The 26,108-nt window shown below is 41.5% G+C and overlaps 2 protein-coding genes across 7 annotated transcripts in view; one reads left to right on the plus strand and one right to left on the minus strand.

The window, feature by feature from the left end:
* Positions 1–21,817, minus strand: part of sl (small wing phospholipase C gamma 1) — a 171,531-nt gene extending 149,714 nt beyond the window's left edge. For 2 of the 5 annotated variants that reach the window (XM_045738972.2, XM_069300256.1), the window contains exons 1-3: positions 21,599–21,817; positions 14,253–14,465; positions 708–857 (exon numbers count right to left, since the gene is read on the minus strand). In XM_045738972.2, the coding sequence (XP_045594928.1) occupies positions 708–857; positions 14,253–14,427 (325 nt within the window). In that variant the 5' untranslated portion in view covers positions 14,428–14,465; positions 21,599–21,817. Of the gene's footprint in view, positions 1–707; positions 858–14,252; positions 14,466–21,496 lie in introns of all 5 variants that reach the window. The other 3 variants (XM_069300253.1, XM_069300254.1, XM_069300255.1) reach the window with 3 other exon arrangements.
* Positions 21,818–21,843: 26 nt separating this feature from the next.
* The window catches only part of LOC123755967 (beta-1,3-glucosyltransferase), a 43,726-nt gene continuing 39,461 nt past the window's right edge, over positions 21,844–26,108 (plus strand). Inside the window, exons 1-2 of one of the 2 annotated variants that reach the window (XM_045738978.2) lie at positions 21,844–21,892; positions 24,132–24,412. In XM_045738978.2, the coding sequence (XP_045594934.2) occupies positions 24,397–24,412 (16 nt within the window). In that variant the 5' untranslated portion in view covers positions 21,844–21,892; positions 24,132–24,396. Of the gene's footprint in view, positions 21,893–22,081; positions 22,718–24,131; positions 24,413–26,108 lie in introns of those variants that run through there. The other variant, XM_069300258.1, reaches the window with a different exon arrangement.

The raw sequence follows: 26,108 nt of genomic DNA on the forward strand, positions 1-26,108 counted from the left end.
TGGGTAAACATGACCTCTCCACATACATGGTGATCCAAGGTAAATATTACCGCTGCCCCCCGAAAGAGAGAGGTGAGCATTTTTGGCAAAGTTTACAAAGCTGCCAAGGCAGGAACTGCTGGCTTCAAGCCCTCCACACCTGGAAGGTACAGAGCAAAGCCACATCCTCACAGAGCTGCCAAGAGGGCCCCTCTACAAGGACCCAAAACCACAAGATTACTGCTAAATGCAAACGTGTCTTGTGGTCATACACAGTACAAGCCCTGGACAACACAAGCATCTGCACATGAAGCTGCCACTTGCTCACATCTCTGGAGTGTGCTGGAGCAAACAGGCAGTCCTTGAGCTATGCTAAATCCGGTGGGGTGGCTGATTGTCACCCACTTCCTACACGTCTCTGCGGGAGGCCAGGTTCTGGCTCCGGTCTCTGGTAGGCCAAACAACTCTTCTGCGATTAATGTGACCTTTAAGTTGCAGCAATCTTAGCAACACAGCTTCAGGGAGCCACCAGGAAGGGGGGCGGGGCTCCCTCCAAAAAAATACTTCAGAAATATATAAAGAATTCAGTTCAGTGAAATCCACAATATATCCATTCATGGTATAACAAATAAGCATAATTTATTTACATTTATGAATGTTGCTAATAAATACACCATTACAAGTGAATAGCACAAGAACATGCAGATCATTAATACACCATACTGTACCTGCAATGGAAAGTGTTCTGAGCTTAAATTCTTTCCCATAAAATACAATGAAACACTTGGACTTGTCTTCCTTCCGAGAATCGTCGGGCCACTTGTCGAAATCTTTGGAGCCTTTTCCTGGACGAACTTCCTTGATATCACATAGTGCAGCTGAAAAATATTTGCAAATTAATTTATTCTTTCTTTGGTGAAAAAACACTTTGGCACAATAAAGGCCAGAGTGATGGCATCAAAAGAATAAACATTTTCACTTATCCATCCTCATGCATTATACAGTGCAACTTCCATTATCTAGACTAACTGGTACCTCTGAATGTCAGATTAACTGAAAATTTGGATAATCAAATAAAATATCCAGAGACTTCTCTTTTTACATTGTCACATGAATCCCCTGCATAGCAGTGGAACTGCCTTTTCCCTTCACCTTCAATGCCTCTGCACTGGAAGTCTACATCTACACCAGCCCAGGTGAGTCATAAGTCCTGCCACCTCTCCGTACCCCCAGGGTCTGGCACGGCCTGGTATGACTCAGAGGCAAGCCGGGTGCCTCTGCTAACAGGTAGTTCGCCCCCACAAACAAGCAGTTAGCCGCCTTCAACTGGCAGTGGTGCAGCTCAACACAAAGGCACCGTCAGCCACAAATGAGCAGTTTGCTAGTTGACCAGATGTCCACCTTGCATTGACACTGGATGAGTCCTCACAGCCAGACAATATAAAGGGCGCCGCCTCCCTGGAGAGCAGTCTCTCTCTTAGTGCTCTTGGAACACCTTGGTGTCTCTCACCCGTCGTCCACCTTCAGCCAACGCCGTGTGTCTGATGCAGTGGTGGTATGGTAGCCGTCTTCAGTACACCAGTATATCTTTATGCTTTTTATTTATTGCTTACAGTTTATTTTTTCACTAATGTCATATTAACTTGCTCACCTTTGCATTACATGACAGCCGAGTATTGTCATGTGTCATTTTTGTTCATTACTATTTCAGTAAATTGTTTAATTATTTATTTGATGATTTTAATTTGTTTCCACCTGCAACTTACACACTGCAAGGCCAATAGCAGCATTTTTTTTTATTTGTGTGAGGGAGAGCCATACCATCTTGGTTCAGTATAGCTGCGATACCACAACCCGTCACATAAATTTGGGGGCCTGTCCTAGGAGCTGTCCCAGGAACTGTCCTAGGAGCTGTTCTAAGAGCTGGTCTAAGGAGCTGTTCCTAGTACCCTTGCTTAATGTTGTGTTTAGTTGTTATACTTGGCTTTTATACTTTGCATTTTTTCAAATTCATTTTAAGATTTACATACTGGTAACTGAACACATCTACTTTACAGGTGTAGCAATTTGTGATCTGTTTATTAGATTGACTTTGATTACGTGATGTTTTAGGCACAAATTCATGCTCGTAATGGTTAGTCTTCTAAGCTATTGCTATATCTTTTTATCCACATTAATTTTGTCTCAACAGAGACAATTCCTAACTCCTATTTTCAATTAACAATTTCCTAATTCCTAACAATTCCTAACTCGGGCAGATCACCCCCTCGGGTACTTATTTGGTACTTTGATTTGTCTTCAAACTATTATGTTCCACTTTGTATTACAAACTTAGGAAGAAGTATTTTTTTAGAGATCCTTTCGCATCCAGAACTGTGTTATACATTCGGGACGTGTACAGCCGTTCTCGTCACAGTGGTGACACTCCCTGCACCCCTAAGCCTTTCTTCAAAGTTCATGATTAACTACTCAGGTAGGGAGTTTACTATTCTTTTATAGAACACAAGGAATGGTAACTCTGCAGTTAATTATCTATATTCCAGTAGGACAACTCTTGCCCTTATCCTCATTAGAATACAGGGTACAGACATCCCTACATCCTGCTTATATTTTACTACCTCGAAACATTCATTTATATTGTTTCTCCAAGTCCTTATTAAAGTCAAAGACTTAGTTTTATTTCAGGTTATTATATATAGTGTAGTAATTTATCTTTTAAATTTATTGTTGCCTTACAGGATAGTTACTTACGTATAGTGTTGCCAGTTATATAACAACCATTTTCGTGCATATTGGCACATCACTTACAAGGCAGTCTATTAATCCTCACTTATTGGTTCGCCTACAGGGTACTCGCATTTTTCTTCCATTTATATTTTGTATTTGAATAATATTCAATATGTTTAGGTTAACAGCATTTCGTGCTAATCTGGAGGAGGAGCTCCACACATTAATTCATGCTACTAGAGCAGAATTAATCACCCTTACTACTGAATACCACATCACTCCTCCCCATGGGGTCACCAAAGCTGAACTTCATAACCTGATTATTGACCATCTTGCAGACAATGATCTTATTACTCCAGAGCAGCAGGACCAACATAGAGTTGCTGATAAAACCATATTCACACACATGAAACTAAAAATCGAGTTAGCACCACTAGAAGCTGCTGCCGATGAACGCAAACGGGAGATGAGACGACAAGAGGCTGAATTAGCCCGTGAATGTGAACGAGAACAACGCCAGCTGCTACAACAAGAAGCCGAGATACAACGTGCACGTGAACAAGAACAATTCCGGCTCTACGAACAAAAAGCCGAATTAGAACATGCACATGAGCAAGAACTACTCCAGATCCTGCAACATGAAGCTGAACTACAACGTCAACGTCAAGAACAAGAAGCTGACCTACAACGTCAACGTCAAGAACAACCTGGCATACAACGTCGAAGAGAAGTGTAACAACTGCAAAGCCTAGCTCAAGAGCTTCAACTCAAAAGAAAACAAGAGGAGGATGGAGTTGGCATCACATTACGCTTGGAACAAGGTAGATCAGACACCGCACTCAAGTTCCAGCGTCAGGAGTTAGAACTTGAAAGTTTGAAAGTACCCACCTCTCTCAACGCTGTGAAGCAGAAGCCAACTTACCGGTATGTTTTAAGCCTACAGATTGTATTAAAATGATGCCGCCTTTTGTAGAGGCAGAAGTAGATTCATTTTTTGTCATTCGAGGCCTTGGCCACCCAGTTACAATGGCTTAGGAATCAATGGTCTATACTTCTCGGATCACACCTTACAGGAAGAGCTGCCTTAACCCTCAGTATTCTTGCAAACAAGACTGACTATGATGTACTCAAGCAAGCAGTCCTTGAAGCCTATCTACTTTCTACCGAGAGTTACCGACGACGCTTCAGGGACTATATAAAAACTCAGGCTCAAACCTACATGGAGTATGTGCAGACCAAAACTAGGTATTTTTTAAAATGGTTAGAATCAGCTCAGGTGACCACATTTCAAGAACCTATTAATTTAATACTGTTGGAAGAGCTTACCCGCAGAGTACCAAACCCTATACGCCTATATCTTGCCGATAAGGGAGAGACAAATCTCAGTAAATGTGCACAGTTAGCTGATACTTACAGTTTAATTCATAAATCTTTTGACTCAGGTTACAGTAAACCATCTTGGTCCAGTCAAGCTTCACCTAAAGTAAGTCGTAAAGACACTAATTATGCACTTTACTGTCGTTACTGCAAAACATATGGACACCTCATTGAACAGTGTCCAAATACTAAGTGTAAAACCACTAGTACAGTTTCACCTAAGCCAAAGCATCCACCCACTAATCCTACCAAGCCTGTACTACATGTAAATGTTCCTGTTAGTGATCTTGCTTTATTTGACAGGCATATATATCCAGGAACTTTGTCAGCTAATGGTGAAGATTTCAAGAGTGAGAGCCCAATATGCATCTTGAGGGACACAGTTTCGCTGCAGTCTATTCTACTAAAAGCCGCTGCACCTCAAATCACTTACACTGGAGAAACTGTCCTGATCACTGACCTCACTGCAACTACACCATACCCATTTGCCACAGTCTACCTGGAGTGTCCATTCATTCGTGGAAAGGTCGAAGTTGCTATTCGGGAAAAACCTTTCCCCATGCCAGGAATTCAACTTCTCCTGGGCGACGACATAGCCAACCAGCAAGATTCCACCAATTTGATCATCTGCGACAAACCCCAGGCATGTGACTTAGCCATAGAAGAAGATCCCGCTATGACTTTTGCAGCAGAGGAAGAAGAAACCGTGACAGAAGAATCAGCAGACTTCTTCCAGCCTGTTCTAGTGACTACACGTGCTCAAGCCACTCAACCACAAGTAGCAGCAGCCGTCCCTCAAGACGTGCGAGGCCTCCCTCCTAATCTCAACCAGTTAAAGTTCCGTAAGTTACAACAAGCAGATTTGTCACTAACTCCTCTTTTCTATCAAGCACAGATTAAGACCAATGCCATTCCAGGATTTTATAGACACTAATCAATTATTGTATCGTAGATACAGACCCAGAAAGCTTAAGGCAGAGGATGATCGGGCTGACGTGAATCGACTAGTGGTTCCAACATCATTAAGAAAAGACATCATATCTTTAGCTCATGGCCCAATGTCTCATTATGGGATCCATAAAACTTATAATGCCCTTGTACAGGACTATTTTTGGCCAGGCATGGCATGAGATGTCAAGATCTATGTTATCAATTGTCATACCTGCTGAATGGCAGGAAAACCAAATGTAGGTACTGTACCAAAGCACCACTTATTCCTATTTCTGTGCCTTCTGAACCTTTTACCAGGTTAATAATTGACTGAGTTGGGTCTTTACCAAAAACCCACACAGGCAACATGTACATCATCACTATAATGTGTCCTACAACCAGGTTTCCAATAGCAGTTCCTATTAAGAATATTACGGCTGCTACAGTTGTCAAGCATCTATTGAAGATCTTCACTCAGTATGGTTTCCCGAAGGAGAAAGTGACTGTAGAACTAATTTCACCAGTGAGTTGTTTAAGAAAACTCTTCAGGAATTTAACATCACCCAAGTCTTGTCCAGTCCATATCATCCTGCTTCACAGGGATCTCTGGAACATAGCCATCAAACCATTAAGTCTTTGTTAAAGAAATTTTGTATTGGGATACAAAATGAGAAGGATTGGGATAAGCAACTAGATTTCCTTATGTGTATTTTCAGAAGTCTTCCTAACGAGTCCCTTGGAGTATCTCCTTATGAGATGCTCTATGGTCGTAAGTGCTGTGGTCCTCTTAAAGCTTTTAAAGATTCCTTGACGTCAACCACCTTCAGTGATTCCCTTAATGTGCCTCAGTTTCTTAAAAACTTGAAACAAACTTGAACAATCACATAAGTTTGCTAGTGCTAATTTACTGACCTCCCAACATAAGATGAAAGCACACTTTGAGAAGAACACTAAGGTAAGAAAGTTTAACTCTTTAACTGCGCAACGCGCCTGCAGGACCACGTCTGGGGTGCGCTACACGCCTCCGGGTATTTGTATTTTTCACATTCCATTCAAAACTCCCGCAACTACATGGGGTTCACATCAGCTTCCTCAGGCTCTTGTAAACAGACGCCATCTTTAAAAAAAAATCGTGGGTTCACATTCTCGGGTGCGAGAGCCTCAGTAGTGAGTGAGCAACCAAGACCGGCGCACGCAGCATGAGCTCACAGCACTGCTGTTCAGCTTGTGACCACAGCATCGCCTAATAATGTCAAAATATATATATATACTGTAACTTGTATTATTTAGCTATAATAGTATTACAGAAGAGCCTGAGTGTGATAATGACTGTGTACAATGTTCAAATATTAGTAATTCAATGCTGTTCACAATGTTCACAGCACTAGCCACAGCACCACAGCATTATTTCGTCCATCTAGGAATCTTCAAATGACTTCCTAGGTTCCTTTACAAAATAAACTTGTGGTCAATTATGTACTTACAGGATTTAGTGACCAGTATTGTGATAACAGCAGGATTGTGGTGATAATAAGCACTGTGCGTAGTATTGCGGGAGGAGGAATTGTGGTGAGGGAGAGAGGGAGAGAATCGAGGTAGAGAATCGCGGTAGCCTCACTGAGGGTGTGGCAGCCACTCTTGTTTGCTCATCATACTAGCATAGTGGTTCGCTATGGTGAACACATATGTACATGAGTATATACAATGTGTGTATATAGTGTAATAACAGCAACAGGAGTATGCTGGGAGGAGCTATTTTGGTGAGGGAGGTGATGTAATCGTAGCATTGTCTGCTAGCTGCTGTGTGATTTCTCATGCAGTGAATGGTGGTCACTGTAAAGTTTGGACACAATACCGGCTTACTTGCATTGTTCTGGTGAATAAAACATGTAAATAGGTATACATAACATGTGTAAATGGTGTAATACAAACAATAACAGTATGGTGGGAGGAGCAATTTTGGTGAGTAAGATGTTGGAAGAGTGAGGGTGTGGCAGCTGACACTTGCGGAGTTCTGAGTGTATTGATGGAGAATGTATATAGTGTGTGATAGTGTATAGTATATAATTAGACTGTATATATACATAAATTAGAAAGATACAATGAAAATACACGTGTCATGCACGTAACACAGTTTCTTCGGACAGTATGGATGTTCTACTGCCATAATATAGTGTACATGTTCATTATACATAGGATTGGCACGTAAAGGCAATAAAATGTATTTGGAAGTGTGCACAGAAAATAAACAAAAATATATTCGCGGCAACTCACGCATCCTGCCCCGGGCGACCTACTGGCCCTGGGAGCGTACACCACGGGCGACCAGGGAATGACATCACAAGCCAACTTATGGACCCCATAGCAGCCAAAGTACATACAATTTCGACCTTCTGTTACTATACCCATACTCAGGGAAGGGTTTTTGACACTTTCAAAACAAAAAAGAATTTTTTCCAGTGAATTTATTTCCTGCGCACTGGGGGGGGGTGTCATATTTGGAGGCCGCACAGTTAAGGGGTTAATGTAGGAGACTTCGTTCTAGTCTATTTTCCTATCCCAACCTCTACATTTAAAAAGTAAATTTTCAGGACCTTATCGCATCAAAGAATGCAAGAACAACATCTACATTCTAGAGACTCCGGACCGGCGTCGCAAGACAACTCTGTCATGTCAACTGCTCGAGTTATCAAGGTAATCCGCCACCAGTGTTATTATCTGTATCCGTTTTTACCGAGAGGTATCCCAATAGTGATATATACCTCCGCCACCAGTGTTATTATCTGTATTCGTCTTTACCGAGAGGTATCCCAACAGTGATATATACCCTGCTACCTCTCCATCTGATTGTAAAAATACCATCGAGACCATGAAGTCTAACTGTGAGATCTTAAAAGATCTTCCCAAATACCTAGAACATTCTAACAATAGTGCTCCTATGATTAAACTGCTTTCTACCCATAAAAAACTGTTTCAAGACACTCCACAGGAATGTAATTTAGTGCAACATGATATCCAGTTGCTTCCTGATACGATGCCCATCCGTCAACCTTACTACCGCATTAGTCTACAGAAGAGAGAAGCCATATTCGCAGAAGTAAAGTACCTCCTCAGCAATGGATTAGCTACACCTTGTGAGTCTCCTTGGGCTTCACCATGCATACTGGTTCCCAAACCATATGGCAAGGAAAGACTGCACCGATTATAGGAATTTAAATGCAGTTACCATCAAAGACTCTTATCCTTTACCTCGCATCGACGACATATTAGATGCAATAGGTAATGTCACCTATTTGTCCCAAATAGGTCTCTTAACCCTTGTGTTGCTCAGGGCTAATTAGCATTTGTCACCCACTGGTGCATACAAAAAAAAAAATCTTCTAAACCTGTTAATTTGTGTAATCTGATCATGGGAAAAATAATACAAAAATCCTAAGTGGCATATATTGCTCGCAATAGGGCGGGGAAGTTTGGCAAAAAAAAACAGTGTTGAATGTATTAAAACGTCATTTTCTGGGTGAGCCCCTACGGCTCCCTGGAGCTTATTGGGCTAATGTATATTATATTAGACCGGGACATTAGCTAAGGAGTTCAGACCTACCAGGGACCAGTGCCAGAACCTGGCCCCTTCAGAGAGGTTTCAGAGAGCAATGGCCCTGGATCTGCCATCGACCGGGGTTAGGCACCCAGAAAGGTAGGCATAACAAAACAAACCCCACATGGTAAAAAACTAAAACAAAAAAACGAACAGAGAGGTAGAAACTACCTACAATCCCAAGGAAACAAGCAAACATCACACTTTACTGCTGCGCCAATCGTTCGTGCAGCCCTCCCCGCCCCGAGAGGGGGAGGGGGAAGCTCCGGACATCACCGCGCCGGCTGCCTAGCATCAGTTCGGAAGTTATGCCTCGACCAACGCAAAAAAAACGCCGGCCGGTGGGAGGGAGGGTTGCCAGGGAGCCTCCAGGGCTCACCCAGAAAATGGCGTTTCATTACATTCAACCTAGTTTTCTGTAGGGAGTCCCTGGAGCTCCCTGGAGCTTCATACCCAAAGAGAAGGAAAAGAAAGAGCTGACCTGGGAGGCGGCCGCCACAAACTTTGCAACGCGAAGCAGAGACAACAGGCTGCAACCTGCGACCCAAGGCAACAAGAACGCACAGAAGCAGACACGCACATAAAGAATGGGCTGCCAAGAACCTGTGCGACCCTCAAATCCTTGCGCCTGAAAAAGAGCCCTAGATGTCACCAACACAGCAGCGAAAGCTGCAAATGTCCAAACAGCACGGACGCAAGGACAGATCGCAGGCTGGAAGACTTAAAAACTCTGCGGACGACCTGGGAGACCCGAGCCGTGAAACAGGGAACGAAGGGAATCGGATCAACCCAAAGCGCATCCCCAGACACGGTACGCAGGTAACTGCAAAAAGCGCAACCGGACAACACAGGATGCACCCCCGGCCGAACCAATCAAGTATCAATAACCAACCCGTTCTCGCAAATTTAATAAGTCAATATTGACTTATTAAATATGTGCATAGGTGACATACTTAACGTAATAGATACCCTTAAAAAGATTCATAGAAAACACCGACCTTACCTAACCTTGTCAGTATCTTAAGATAAGCATCTTATTGCTTCGTAATTACAATTATTACCTAACCTATAATAGGTATAGGTTAAGTAATAATTGTAATTACGAAGCAATAAGATGCTTATCTTAAGATACTAACAAGGTTAGGTAAGGTCGGTGTTTTCTATGAATCTTTTTAAGGGTATCTATTATGTTTAGTATATCACCTATGCACGTAGTTAATAAGTCAATATTGACTTTACGAATTTGCGAGAACGGGTTGCAATAACCCAAGAACCTTTCCGGAAAGCAGCCGTCTCGACCGTCGCCAGAAGGACGGAGAAAGGCTGCAAATGTACAAACCTACCACCAGTACCAAAAAGCAGAAACCTGAACCGAAGCCGCTACCACAAACTGAGGAGAAGATAAGAGGGCACCCTGATCAAGGACTAGGACGGCTCAGGTGACATGAGCAGGCCAGAGGTGAAACAAAACACGAGAAAGCGTATGGAACGGGGCAGATGTGACGTCCACCCCGAACGCAAGCCGGAGCGGCTCCACCAGCGCCGCACAAAACGAGGCGACAGTAAGAAACATCAAATACCTGTAAATACCAGAGCAAGAAAAAGGTGCATAGAAACACCAGGAACCTCATACTGTCGCCAAGACGAAGCTCGCAGGTGGGACACCATCAAGAAAGTCACCTGATCACCACAGAGATGGTGATACCCGCGTCAAAATACCAGACCCGAAGAGCCGAGGAGAAGGTTGAACCAGTCACGTGTAGGACCGGTCCGACCTGCCGAAAGAGGCGGAGCCGCGGGAAAACACCCTGGGTTCGGACACCTATCAAGACGCGTCTGAAAATAAAGCTGGGCCAGCCACCAAGCCGGCCCAGGCGACTTGGTGGCCGCCAAGTCTAGGCGGCTAGTCGAAGCGTGGTCTAGGCGAAGCATTCGCCTAGACTACGCCGACTCGAAGATCTCCATGGCCAGGAGTCTATACGTCTTACAGAGCCAACGAAACGAGTCGGTGACGACTGGCCCATCCGCGAACAGAGGAATAAATTGAGACAGGCTGTCCGCCAGGACGTAGGACACACCCCGGACATGAACCTCACGGTTAGCCAAACCCCGAGAATCCAGCAAACGAGCCACTCTAAGGGACCAACCCCAAAGGTCAAACACCTAAGAGAAACCCTGTGGTTCCGGCAAAGAACTGCCAGAGAACAGTCCGAATGGAGCTGAATGGTAGAGCACTGAGGAACCCGAACCCTCCGAAGCGCAAACCAGACAGCCATGAACTCCCGAACCGTGCTGTGAGCCCGACGGACGGACAGATCCCACCATCCCTGGGCGACCTGGTGAGCACTGGTCACAAAGCCCCAGCCGAGAGATGACCCGTCCGTGAACGCATCGAGTGAAGGCTCGGGGCGGTGCCAAGGCACAGAACCCCCAAAACCCCAAAGAGGAAGCTGGTGACGCAGCACCAACACAAGATCCCCGGAGGAACGAACCCAACGATTGCAAGAGAGGCGGAAGGGGAGTCTCCGAAGGGACCAAACAGATGCCGAAGCCAAATCCGACCCTGCGGGCAGACCAGCACGTCGAAGTTCAGACTCCCGCACAACTGCTCGAGCAACCGCCAAGCAACCCGGGACCCCCTCATGAACAGCCGAAGGCAGGATCACAGCCGCAGCAACACTTCTGGAGGGAAAGACAAAGAGCGGCCCAAGAGCCCTAAACAAGACCTAGCCAGGTCTGAACCCGGGACAGAAACAGATGGAACGGCCTCCAGATCACCAGGAAACCAAACCTGGCAATCTGGAAAAAACCACACCCCTGGCGAGCAGACAAGCGGACCGACTGGGAGCCCACCCCAGCCAGTCGTTGAGGTAGACCCATGTACACACATGCATGTACACATGCATGTGTGTACATTCATGTGAGGCATGAAAATAAAAACAAAAGAAAAACCCCGCAAAAGTACACCGTCTCCAGAGGCAACAGGAACCGGCCGCCGCTTAGGTGGCAGGCTGTGCACCACCTTGACGCCCTAACCAGCACAATACCAGTCCCTACCCAGGGCCAAAACAAGGGCCCCAAGCCCCGGCTGGCCCCAAGGGCGAGGCAAATGCCGAGCAGCATGAACCTCTACGGGAATGGTTCCCGAATGCCCCAGGGAAGATAACCCTGTCACGCAGGGGCAGTACTCACAGGGCGCTTAGGGAAGGAAGCCCCTAAGCGCACGCAGAACTGGTACTGATGAGGTACACCTGGCCACCGCACAACACAACCCATGGCAGTGAACACCACACAAGGCAAACACCGCCTAGGAAACTGAGGCCAGAGAAGTGTCTATCCCGGTTGACATTGGCTTACGAACTGATGCTAGGCAGCCGGCGCGGTGAGGTCCGGGTTTCCCCCTCCCCCTCTCGGAACGGGGAGGGCTGCGTGGACGATCGGTGCGGCAGTAAAGTGTGATCTTTGCTCGTTTCCTTGGGATTCTAAGGAGTTTCTACCTCTCTGTTCGGGTTTTTTGTTTTAATTTTTTACCATGTGGGGTTTGTTTTGTTATGCCTACCTTTCTGGGTGCCTAACCCCGTCTGATGGCAGATAAGGAAAACCCCAACCACAAAGGGGTTTTCCAGGGTCATTGCTCCCTGAAACCTCTCTGAACGGGCCAGGTTCTGGAGCTGGTCTCTGGTAGGTCTGAACTTCTTAGCTAATGTCTCGGTCTAATATAACATATAGCTCCCTGGAGCCCGATAAGCTCCAGGGAGCCATAGGGGCTCCCCACAGAAACAGGCGCTGACTCAGCGTGCGTCCCAGACGGCGGCTCCTCCCCAGCTGTCAGGCAGGAGTGGCCACAAAGAGATTATTACCCAATTATTTCAATGTCTCTGATTGATTTTTCAGTTTTTTTGCTGTAATTAATATTATTCAATAGTGTGTAGTGTGATATATTTATATAATAAAATGTGTGAATCATCGCTGTACTCAAAATTATGGTGTGCATTTTGTTGATTCAATTATTATGTTCATCAAACAGTGAAAAAATACTTTGTCAGTTATTACACTATATACACAGGTTATATATAAGTATCTGCATGTTTTGTTCACCATAACAAACCACTAAGTTGGTATTATAAGTCAAAAAGCAACAAGGAGTGACCGCCATACACCAGCCAGTCACACTCTGCCACTCACTCCTTCAACACCTCACTCCCCCACATTTTCCTCCCATCATACTGTTTTTGCGTTTATTCACTATATACAGATGTTATATATAAGTATCTACATTTGTGTTCACCATAACGAACCACTAAGTTGGCATGCTGAGCGGCAGTGGCAGCCAGTGGCAGCCTGCCACTGGCTGCTACTTCCTCCCTCCCTCAACTCACCTGACTCGCCCACATTCTCCTCCCACAATACTGTTTTTGCTTTTATTCACTCTATATAGACGTTATATATAAGTATCTACAAGTTTTGTTCATCACAACTGTACAACTAAGTTGATATAGTTAGTTCAGGCACTAAGAGACGTCGCTACTTACAGTCAGGTGGCGGCTGCTTCCCTCACACATTCAAGGTGAGACGCACTAAAATTTCACCCCCAACAATACTATTTGTGGTGTTATTGCCCTATACACAGATGTTATATATAAGCATCTACATGTTTTGTTCACCATAACTGTTCAACTAAGCCGGTATAATGCCCAAAGAGCACAGTGGCCACCCCTACCAACATGACAAATCATACAGTTGTTGCCATCTGCATGATGCACCCATCACCAAAATGGCTTCTTCCACACACTCCTTTTGCTGTTATTACACTGTATATACATGTTATATACACGTATCTACATTCGTGTTCACCATAACGAACCACTAAGTTGGTATGCTGAGTGGCAGTGGTAGCCAGTGGTAGCCCGCCACTGGCTGCCACTCCCTCCCTCACCTCACCTGACTCGCCACAATTCTCCTCCCACCATATTGTTTTTGCTTTTATATACAGACGTTATATACAAGTATCTGCATGTTTTGTTTACCATAGCGAACAACTAAGCTGGTATAGTGAGTCCAGACAGTAAAAGGTGGTCACACAGAGTCAGCAGACAATGCTACCTCCCACCCCACCAAGATTACTCCTCCCACTACAGCGCTAATTATCACAACAATCCTGCTATTATCAGAATCCTGGTCATTTTTATCACAGTCAGGGGTCTTCTGTAATAATATCATCGCTAAATAATAGCATGAACATGTATATTATAGCATTTTTAGGCACTGCTGTGATCACAAGCTGAACAGCAGTGCTGTGAGTTCATGATGCATGCATCAGGCTTGGTGGCTCACTCAATACTGAGGCCCCTCACACCCAGGAATTTGGCCCATGATTTAAAAAAAAAATGGTGTCTGTTTACAAGAGCCCTGATGATTGTGTGGTGAACCCTGTGTATCCGCGGGCCGTTTAAATCTTGCGTAGTACTCCAATACATCATATGATGAGATGCCCAATTTATAGCAAGTCACTCAACCCATCATATGATGTGTTGCGCAACTTAAGGGTTAAAGTACCAAACAGAACAAATGTACCATCTCTAATTCCCTCACCTGTTAAATACCTGTTTAATTTATTTTCCATTCATTGCATAAAAATACTTACTAATAACATCACAGGCACTTTGTGCAGCTGTCCAGATGATGTGACTGGTTTCACGCCTGATCTTGAGCTTTCCATTTTCTGGCCGATGTCGGTAAGAGAAGCGACGAACAGCCTTGCCAGACTCCAACTGCTGTGCTGTCAACTCCTCCTCCCTGAACAAACTGGGTTGTATCATCTTGCCAGGGAGCACTTTCCCAGGCTGCTAATCCTGTACTGATATTGGAGTGTTAGTAAGTGAAAGGTTCCCAACTAATCATAAACACACAACATCAAATGAAAAAGTATTAAACACAAACAGCATAAAGTAATAAGCTATAGTTACTGAAGGGATATTGTTCAGAGGGTTATGATTTTCTTTAACGACATGGCTTGGGATCGGGCGAATGAGACTAACTACCATTCTGGTAGACAACAAGCTGGAAAACATTCATTAGACCCCCCCCCCCCAGAAGCAAAGGTAACAGTGAACTGACCTGGACAAGCAGATATGCAAACAGTCAAGAACAATTGCTATAATTCCTGTTGTCGTGTACTTTGGATATAATACAGACATACTGTATATATAAGCCCACATCAAGAGGATAGCAGCAGCAGCATATGCCAGGTTGGCCAACATAAGAACAGCCTTTAGAAACTTGTTTAAGGAATCATTCAGAACATTGTATACCACATATGTCAGACCAGTCCTGGAGTATGCAGCTCCAGCATGGAGTCTGTAGCTTGTCAAGCCCAAGACTAAATTGGAGAAGGTTCAGAGGTATGTCACCAGACTATTACTTGAGCTGAGGGAGAATGAGCTATGAGATGTGATTATGAGAACTAATCCTCACGTCGCTGGAAGACTGAAGAGTTAGGGAAGACATGATCACCACATACAAAATTCTTAGAGGAATTAATAGGGTGGATAAGGACAGTTTATTTAACACAGAGAGCATATGCACTAGGGGACACAGATGGAAATTAAGTACCCAAATGACCCTTAGAGACATTAGAAAGAACCTTGTTAGTGTCAGAGTCGTTAACAAATACAGTAGAATGCATTAGGAAATGATGTGGTGGAGACAGACTTCATTCGCAGTTTCAAATATAGATATGACACAGGTCAATAGGCTCAGGAATCTATACACAGGTTGGTTGACAGTAAAAGAGGCAGGACCAAAGAGCCGAAGCTCAAGCTCCACAAGCACAATTAGACGAGTACAGAGCCCTTATGATTATTGACTGTTGGAAGGGAAGTCATTGGCATCTGGGATGAATGAGGTGCCTGGGAACCACTTTTGAGGGGACAGCTCATGATTATCGTAAAAGGTAAGACTGGCTTGTAAGCTTTGTAAAGAGAATGAATTTATATACAGTACTGCATACAACAATTTATTGAATAAAGATCAACCATACATGCATATTCGGCAGTCTAGAAATTCATTAGTACAGTGGTACCTCCCATAACGATCGCCCCAAAAGGCGAACATTTTGGGTAACGACCGGCGACAAATCGTCCCGTATGGTGAACGCTCGTTTGAGTAACGTCAACACCACATGGTGGGGTAGCGCTGCTTCTTGCACATTCTTGGACACCTCCAACGATGCAAATAAATTATGTTGTTCTTGTTTAAAGATGCTAATGATGCTGGGAAAAAAAGGGGTGACTGCTGAGAAGTTGCAAAGCATTGATGTTTTAGTAGAAAAAAGAAATTTCTGAAATACAACAAATGTCAAAAAGGTTCGTTCGGTGTTTGGCAGGTAGGCTGCTCCATTATAACCATCTTTGTTTCAAATGTGTTCCATTTGTTTTGTATTTGTCATTTACATCTCAATAATGGAGCAGCCTACAGTACACACACTGCACAAACCTTTATGACATTTTTCTTTCTTCAAATTTGTTCAATATTTATTTTTCATTTGCCTTAGAGCAAAAGGTTCATTTGGTGGTCGGCAGGTAGGCTGCTCCATGTTTCTTACATAAAAAACGAAAATAATAATAATAATAATAAAAAAGAATTTTAAAAATCAGAACAAATGTCAAAAAGGTTCGTTCGGTTATCTACAGGTAGGCTGCTCCATGTTTCTTAAATAAAAAAAAATTAAAAATTAAAAAAAACAGTTGAAACAATTTGAAAAATGGACAAATGCCATAAAGGTTTGTTCAGTGTTTGTCGGGTAGGCTGCTCCATTATTGAGACGTACATGAAAAATACAAAACAAATGGAACACATTTGAAACAAAGATTGTTATAATGGAGCAGCATACCCGTCAAACACTGAACGAACCTTTATGGCATTTGTCCATTTTCCAAATTGTTTCAACTGTTCTTTTTATTTTGCGTTTTTTTTTTATTTAGGACACGTGGAGCAGCCTACCTGCCGACCACGGAACAAACCTTTTTCTATACGACAAATGAAAAATAAATATTGAACAAATTTGAAGAAAGAAAATGTCATAAAGGTTTGTGCAGTGTATGTAAGGTAGGCTGCTCCATTATTTAAAACATCGAATATCATACTGATGTTTTTCGGTGGTAGAATGGATTAATTTGATTTCCATTAATGTCAATGGGAAAATTCGTTTTGTATGACGTCCATTTCACATGACGACGACGGCGCCGGAACGGATTAAATTCGTTATTCGAGATACCACTGTATTTGGTTGAAAATACTGCAAATATTAATTTGAATATTGGAAAGGAAAAACTGCGGATGTTTAGTCGAGACAATTGCTGACAATACAGTACAACAACTGCTCTGCATCAATTCTCCATCCATCTTATATTACATATGGATGGAGTGTGACCTGACAGCTTATCCAATGAAAATTGAGGGGCATCTTGTGTGATGATTGGATAGTTTTCTGATCAATCTTCAGGAACAAGCACGTCTTTGTAATGTAGACTGTGTTTGGTGTTCTTCATTTGTTGACTGATATTTTGTAATACCAGTATTGTGATCATGTGTGAGGGAAAAGTTATATCAAAGAATTTTAATGAAATCATCAGTTGTTGCTGTATGTATTTCCAGAGTTAATCGATCAGTAGTAATCAACAGAACATATTCTACAATATGTATGTGCATAATGGGCACATATGTGCACACACAATATGTGGCTGCACTGGTGAAAGAATACCTGAAGGCAAGAGTGTTAATATTTGAAAACCCTCGAGATATTGACATAATGGCATTGCAGGTCTGGAATCAGGCTGATAAGCTGATAATTTTAAATGCCTACAGCCCACCAGCAAGCAACACATGGACAAAGGAAGAACTGGATGACAAACGAGAGGGCCTCATAATGGTCATGAGATATATTATTGTACAAGCAGATAAAGATAAATCACGACTGTTGATACTGGAGGACTTCAACTTTAAAGCAATAGACTGTGAGGCCTATGAAACAAGAACGAAGGACTTTTGGACATGCAGATTTGTGAACCTTATTTTGGAGACATTCTTGTATCAACACATAAAGCAGGCCACAAGAATGAGGGAAGGAGATGTACCATCAGCACTGGATCTAGTATTCACCAGGAAAGAAAAAGAGATATTTGACATCCAGTACCTTCCTCCCTTGGGAAAAAAGAGTGATCACTTCCTGTTAGACATTAAATATGCTTTAAGATATCATCTAGAAGAAAATGGGGACATTGAAACAGTTGATAAACTCTATTTAAGAAGAGGTCACTATAGGGAACTTTAAAAAAAATTTAATGAGTGTAATTGGACAGACTTGTTGCTAGGCAGGAAAGTATATGAAATGTATGCCAAATTTTGCAAAATATACGATGAAGGCACACAAATATTCATACCAAAACAGAGATGCAGGGCCAGAAAACAGGACTGGTTCAACAGAAATTACAAGAGGGCCAGAGACCAAAAGACACAAAAATGGAATCAATATAGGAAGAGGCCAGACCCCCAAACATACCAGCGATACAAAGATGCGAGAAACTACTATACAGCAGTAAGGAGAGGCAGAAAGAAATTTTGAAAAAGGGATAGCGGATAAATGTAAAACAGAACCAGGCCTATTCTACAAATTCATAAACAACAAATTGCAGGTAAAGGATAACATCCAGAGGTTGAAAATGGGAAACAGATTCACGGAAAATGAAAAGGAAATGTGTGAAACATTAAACGAAAAGTTCCAAAGTGTGTTTGTACAAAATGAAATCTTCAGAGAACCAGACAATAAGAATTCCAGAGAACAACATAGAGCGTATAGAGGTATCTAGAGATGAAGTGGAAAATATGCTGAAGGAGCCGAGTAAGAACAAAGCAGTTGGCCCAGATGGAGTTTCACCATGGGTTCTGAGAGAATGTGCATCTGAGCTCAGCATTCCACTTCACCTGATCTTTCAGGCATCCCTGTGTACAGGAGTCCTAGCAGATGTGTGGAAAAAGGTTAACATAGTTCCAATCTACAAAAGTGGCAACAGGGAAGACCCCATCAATTATAGACCTGTATCATTGACAAGTGTAATAGTGAAAGTATTGGAAAAAATAATAAAAACTTAATGGGTAGAACACCTGGAGAGAAATGATATAATATCAGACAGACAGTATGGTTTTCGATCTGGAAGATCCAGTGTATTGAATTTACTCAGTTTCTATGATCGAGCCACAGAATTTTACAGGAAAGAGATGGTTGGGATGACTGCTTCTATCTGGACCTACAAAAGGCTTTCGACAGAGTTCCACATAAGAGGTTGTTCTTGAAAGTGGAAAATATTGGTGGGGTGACAGGCAAGCTTCTAACATGGATGAAAAATTTTCTTACCGACAGAAAAATGAGGACAGTAATCAGAGGCAATGTATCGGACTGGAAAAATGTCACAAGTGGAGTATCACAGGGTTCAGTTCTTGCACCAGTGATGTTTATTGTCTACATAAATGATCTACCAGTTGGTATACAGAATTATATGAACATGTTTGCTGATGATGCTAAGATAATAGGAAGGATAAGAAACTTAGATGATTGTCATGCCCTTCAAGAAGACCTGGACAAAATAAGTAGATGGAGCACCACTTGGCAAATGGAATTTAATGTTAATAAATGCCAAGTTATGGAATGTGGAATAGGAGAACATAGACCCCCACACAGCCTATAAATTATGTGAGAAATCTTTAAAGAATTCTGATAAAGAAAGAGATCTAGGGGTGGTCCTAGATAGAAAACTATCACCTGAGGACTACATAAAGAACGTTGTGCGAGGAGCCTATGCCATGCTTTCTAACTTCAGAATTGCTTTTAAATACATGGATGGCAAAATACTAAAGAAATTGTTCACGACTTTTGTTAGGCCAAAGCTAGAATATGCAGCGGTTGTGTTGTGTCCATATCTTAAGAAGCACATCAACAAACTGGAAAAGCTGCAAAGACATGCTACTAAGAGGTTCCCAGAACTGAAGGGCAAGAGCTATGAGGAGAGATCAGAGGTATTAAATATGCCATAACTAAAAGACAGAAGAAAAAAAGAGGCGATATGATCACTACGTACAAAATAGTAACAGGAATTGATAAAATCGATAGGGAAGATTTCCCGAGACCTGGAATTTCAAGAACAAGAGGTCATAGATATAAACTGACTAAACAAAGATGCCGAAGACATACAAGAAAATTCACTTTCGCAAACAGAGTGGTAGACGGTTGGAACAAGTTAAGTGAGAAGGTGGTGGAGGCTAAAATTGTCAGTAGCTTCAAAGCGTTATACAGTATGACAAAGAGTGCTGGGTAGACGGGACACCACGAGCGTAGCTCTCATCCTGTAACTACACTTAGGTAATTACAAGTTGCTTTTCTTTGCCCACCAGCAATGACAATTTAGGTTTTAAACTTGCATAAGATTAAAATCTTACATTAGTATCAATTTCTCTATCTCACCCAGTAAGAAGCAATTTTGTTTGTACTTCTTTCGGAAAATATCTTTATCTTGTATTTTTTATACTGACACACACCAACTTTTCTGCATAGATCCAACTTCCTTCATCGTCCTTATAGAAACCCGTTGTGATGATAATTTTGTTTTAACTTTTTTTCAGTCAACTTGCCAATATCCAAATATATATTTGCAAGATTTACAACAAATACACATGAATTTCTAGACTGCCATTTGTACACATATGGTTGGTTTTGCCTTCACTATGTAAATTTTGGAACTATTTATTAACCTTTATCCCCTTAAAAATATAAATTATCTCATCTATTAAATCAATTTTAAGTGTTCCTCATAATATGAACTTTGAAAGGGTTACCTTTGAATCATTCTTCTTGCTCAGTTAGGAGCCAAGAAAGATGCATTTGAAAATGGGGGTTTCATGAACCATCCAAAATATGTAATGGGGGAGGGGTTGGAACTATCAGGGAAAAGAACCTAGCCATTACCACTACTGTATTACCACTACTTGGAAGGAATCAGGATGAGGATTTGGGATGGGACAGGGGGGGGGGGGGGGGAAGGGGAAGGAATGGTGCCCAACCACTTGGACGGGCTGGGGATTGAACGCTGACCTGCACGAGGTGAACCAGTCGCTCAACCGTTCAGCCCAAGTGGTTTGACGGTGCTTAACTTTTCAACCAAAATCCGAGTTTTACTGAAACTTGTGATTTTCTATAAAGACATAGGTATAAACCATCAAGAAAATTGAAAGGGATGTAGTGTAAATTAAATTTTTTGTATAATCTAAAGTATCACAGTACCAAATGGTTTCGTCGTGGTTATCTTAAGATGATTTTGGGGCTTTAGTGTCTCCGTGGCCTGGTCCTCGACCAGGCCTCCACCCCCAGGAAGCAGCCCTTGACAAATAACACCCAGGTACCTATTTACTGCTAGGTAACAGGGGCATAGGGTGAAAGGAACTGCCCATTGTTTCTCGCCGACACCCGGGATCGAACCCGGGACCACAGGATCACAAGCCCAGCGTGCTGTCCCTCGGCCGACATGGTAGGGCCCGAGAGTACAGTGTCACTATAATCATAAACCTACGTACCTACAAATGAGGCATGAAACCTCTTGGATGTAAGTCAACATGGTGATGCACTGATTGAATGCAGATTTAAGCAAGAAAATATATTAAGAACATGATTAAGAAACTGCCGGATTGCTGGCCCCAACATGGCAGGTAATTTTTTAAGATCCTGCCATTTTCACTCGTGTACCCATTACATTATTTAATATATAGTGCAAGACGACCTTTCTTAGCAATTTAATGTCACTAATGATTTTAAGTCTGCTTCCTTTGGGCATGTTGGCCTACCGGGAGCAGGAGTGGGAGTGGCAGGCGTGAGGTGTGGGGTGGAGGGAGGGCGTGCCTGGGTGTGGGAGACGGTGGCAGGGGGACAGGGAGCTACAGCCTCACCTGGTGGACATAAATAATATTGTCTCCTCCAGTTGACACACTGCTCCAGCCGCCAGATGTAAACAAGATAGGACCCCTCGCTTCCTCAAGGATGGCTCCCCTCAGCGGTGATTGGTTACTGGGAGACGGCAAGGTGGCCGCTGAGTGGCTGACGCCGCCGGAGAGGACGGCACCGGCCTGTAATTGGTCAGCGCCGTATCGTCTCCGCCAACCACAGGCGAGACGGCACCAGCATTGTTTACTTTTGTGTCAAGAGAGGACATCCTGGGTCCGACCCAACAAAATCTGCGATTTGTTTAATATTTTCTCCATTATTTTCTTTTCTGTGCGGCTGTAACTCTGCCATGGAGTTTTTCCTAACTTTTGTTCTGCTCATCCAGAGTCTTGTCTAAATGTGTCATCATCTTAACTTCTTTTCTTGTTATTATCTGTACCGGAAACTTGGCTGCGCTTCCTTTTATCCTAATTTGGTCAAAACGCGATAACTCAAAAGTTACTTTTGCGAGCCAAGATAATTTAGTTTATTATGTTGATTTCATTTTTGGCAAGACAGTGTTGACTTTAGGCTTAACTTCTAGCCCCAGAGAGCACTTACTTAAATCTTTGAATATTAAATATTAAGTCACACCACATTCTCTCAAGTGTACGCTTATATACGGTATATATAAAAAACTGGAATGCTAATCCCGACCTTAAGCACTTCTTAGAGGGCTGTAATGGAACCCATGGGCACCACACTAGAAACATATATTTTTTGATACTCCAAAAGTGCGACTTAACCAAAGTAGAAATGCTCTGTAAATCAAGAATGTAGAATGACCTCCCTAATCACATCAAAGACTGTCCCTCTCTCAACCTATTTATAGAGAAACTAAGACCTACCTAATTCTTATGTGACCTACCTTGCATTCTAAATATCAACCTATGTTCTGCTGTTATTGAACATTAATTGTTGAACCTGTACTCTTACTAATATATACTGTGTAAAAAAATTAATAAAACATTGTATAATTACAATTAGTTTATACATGGAGATTTTTAGCTGAACTAATGAACAGCTAGGTTGTGAAGCCAAATTACCATTTTAGTAGTAATAATACTAAGTATGGATCATTGAAAGTGAGTAAGATTTTAGAAATTTGTAAAAAATTAAACTTTTGCAATGTCAACTTAATCATACACAAAACTAACTTCTGCTACTAGGCTAGATAAAGTACAGATTCTTCAGTTAAAATGCAATACAGTACATATTACTTTTATGCTAAATAAATACTAACCATATTATTCTTAGCCCTTTGGTTTTGGTATATCTATCCCACAGTTTAAACATTAGCAAGTATTTAGATTTTTCATGATGCTAATTTTTATTATAATCACTTAATTGTGCATTCATTTTTGCATTTAAAACTTCATGCTGTCTTTACTTTTTACTCTGTGACTGCATTACTGGGGCTTGGTCAATGTCCAGAGGAATTTAATTTTGCTTCAATGAGTTTTGTCATGTGAGTGGTCGAACCGGTCGGTTTGAACCACAATTCTATAAATGTTTCACCCATGTACTTCAAAGACAAATAATTACCAGTAGAACCTAAACACCTAACCTAACCTAACCTAACCTACGCCAAACTATACATACAATTTTTATGTATAAGAATATTAATTTATATATGAGAACAAACCAATTTTTAATACACAGCATGTTAAAATGGATGAATATGTCTGGGAAGGACAGCTGCTGCTTTAAACAGAATAGTGTGAGAACGGGTTGACTTGAGATCCTTAAACACATTTGTTTTCTTGAAGCCCATTAAACAACTGAGAAAGCAATAATTTTGTAGCTGCTCCACACTCTTCCAGTGGACTGACTGGAGTGCTCTACTCTGTAGCACTTTTGACCTTCAATGAACTTCATATCACATTAGTAAAATTGTTATGCTCAGATTGGACCTGCATCCAAATAGTGCAGTATCCCATGGTCCTGTGTTTTAAATGTGCCCATCCCTAGGACTAAGTAGGGATTCATTATTCAGACAATTCTGGAGTTGCTCTTTACATATCGCTACAATCTGATATGGTCTTCAGTACAATGATATGTGAAACATAAATATGACTTGTTTACAAGTAATGAAAGGATTAATCATCAAGAATTGCAACCAGGAACTGTGAGCCCAGTTATGTGCCACACCTCAGCATTATATTAGTACAGTATACATAAACATTTTCCATTTTTAGATTTCCACTTTATACAACTCTCACCATACAATAATTATATGTTTTGAAAATATACATTGCTTAGAATAAAGTATTTTTATTGTATTACAAAGTACTGAATAATACATCTACACTTCTGTAGTTCTCTTGGAAAAAAAATTGCCGTTCATCAGAATCAGGCTGTGTTTGTGTTGAGTTGAGATAGATAATTCTATAATAATTAACCATCTGGATATCTAGTGAAATGCAATAAAATGCATTTGCAAAGATAGTAGGTTAATGCAGTGCTTGAATTTTTATAAAACTTTGCAACCATCCACAGGGGAGCTGTGATACACCATCATGTAGAAAATCGAAATGCATTAGGATGCATCATACAAGGGAGAAGCTACTGGTTCTGTGAGTGACACTGATGACACAAGAGAGACCATGGTACAGTAATGTTGCAGTCACCACACTACACTCACTACAAGTGACCTGGGAGAAAGGAAGTACTCTATGGCTGCTGTAGGAGGAGTGTCATTCAGCCATAAAGAGTACTATGTAGTAGGCTAGAGAAGATATTAAAGTGGTTATCACCTGGCACAATGGGTTTTGTAAGTGGTAAGTTGAAACATCACAAGTTGTGGCTATAAATATAATATGAAAATTGTCATCTTAATATTAAATTTTTTTAACTAAACTTTCTGTTGACATAATTTTCTCATTCAGTGCACATGGCACACTGGTAGAATTTTTTATATAAATTAATTTCTTGCTTGCTGCTTCTCACCTCATGTTGTGTGGTGCTGTGTTCCATGTAGTTCTCATTAAAATATACAAAATAAATAACTGCATTTTTTATGTTGAATAGCAATGTTTCCTATGGGATTTTTACCTCTTCAAAAACTATTGTGTTCTATTGGATTAAAGGAGATTTATCTTAAAATGGTGATTACACCCTTGTGAAAAGTGGGCCACAGTGATTAATATTTACCAAGTTTGTTGCGTTCGCTTCGTACCCTATTCTTGCAACGGAAGCCAACCCTCGAGTTTGACGTGAAAAAGTAATGACTGATATATGAATAATTGTTCATTTACCTAAAATAACAGTGCTGTACATCGTGCAGTTAAATTCATAGTAGTGTATGAATTTGGAGATACTGTAGTAAGGGACCCATGAATAAAGTAGTGTGCTGTTATGATAAAGGCAACAGGCTCTAATGGTAAAAGTAAGTCTGTAGAAATCTAAGTAATAAAAGTAGCTGGCTGTAATTAAACAAAATTGGCATTAATTATAAAAGTAGCAAGGTCCATAATGAAGCCCACACTAGCAAATTCACTGAACTAATAAACTGGTAAACTGTAACAAACTGCAGAAAGAAAAACATCAGTGCTAGTATAGACACATTTCTTCATAGAATACAGTCTTTAAAATACAGTACACATCATATGCTAACTAAGCAAACTACCACCAAAATGGGTGCATTTTAATAAATCAACAAAAACCATGAATATGAGCAAAGAAATATAGGAGGTATTTCAAGATAAATTACAAAGAGATACTGTACTATTTAAACAATAATATTGAAAATCACTAAAAGAAACTACCGTGTTATGAAAATTAATTTCTTCAAGTAAAGATTAATACAAAAAATATAGTAGAAAAAATTCCAGGTACTGGAATCAAAGAAAAGGTCAAATAGAAATGTGATATGCCTTGCAGGAGACAATGGAAGCATGTTCTTAACCAATGATCCTGCCACTGAATATCATTAGTTTCTTCTTATCAGTAGAACACCCCCCCCCCCCAGCAAATAAGATGCCAGAATCACAAGCCAATATATATATATATATGACCATCTTGTGGTCAACTATCCCAATACACTATCTACTACTAACAACTTCTTCAGATTATACTTCCATAATATGTTCACTTAAAAGTAAAGCAGCCAATCACTGAAAAACTAGCATTAATTTATAATAAAAAAAGAATTGTGTTTTAGTGCATGTAACTACTACAATTCACTTGAATTCTGAGTCTTCCCTGGTACTGCTTAACTCCTACCTGGCTGCACATGATATACTATTCATTTTATCAATTTGGCATCAAATCCCTAAAGATCGCCAACAATGCTATAATAAATATGCTTAGCTGGTGCATTCAGTTCTTGACAAAAAATATATATTAATATTTGTTGACCTTCAAAAAGTCTTTGGCACTGTTAACGATAAGTGTCTCCTTGAACTACATCACTACAGCGTCAACGTCACTCGTGGTGATATCCTCGATAATATCTATGAACTAGATTGTACCTGG

The sequence above is a fragment of the Procambarus clarkii genome, chromosome 43 (assembly GCF_040958095.1).
Source record: "Procambarus clarkii isolate CNS0578487 chromosome 43, FALCON_Pclarkii_2.0, whole genome shotgun sequence".
Classification (NCBI taxonomy): domain Eukaryota; kingdom Metazoa; phylum Arthropoda; class Malacostraca; order Decapoda; family Cambaridae; genus Procambarus; species Procambarus clarkii.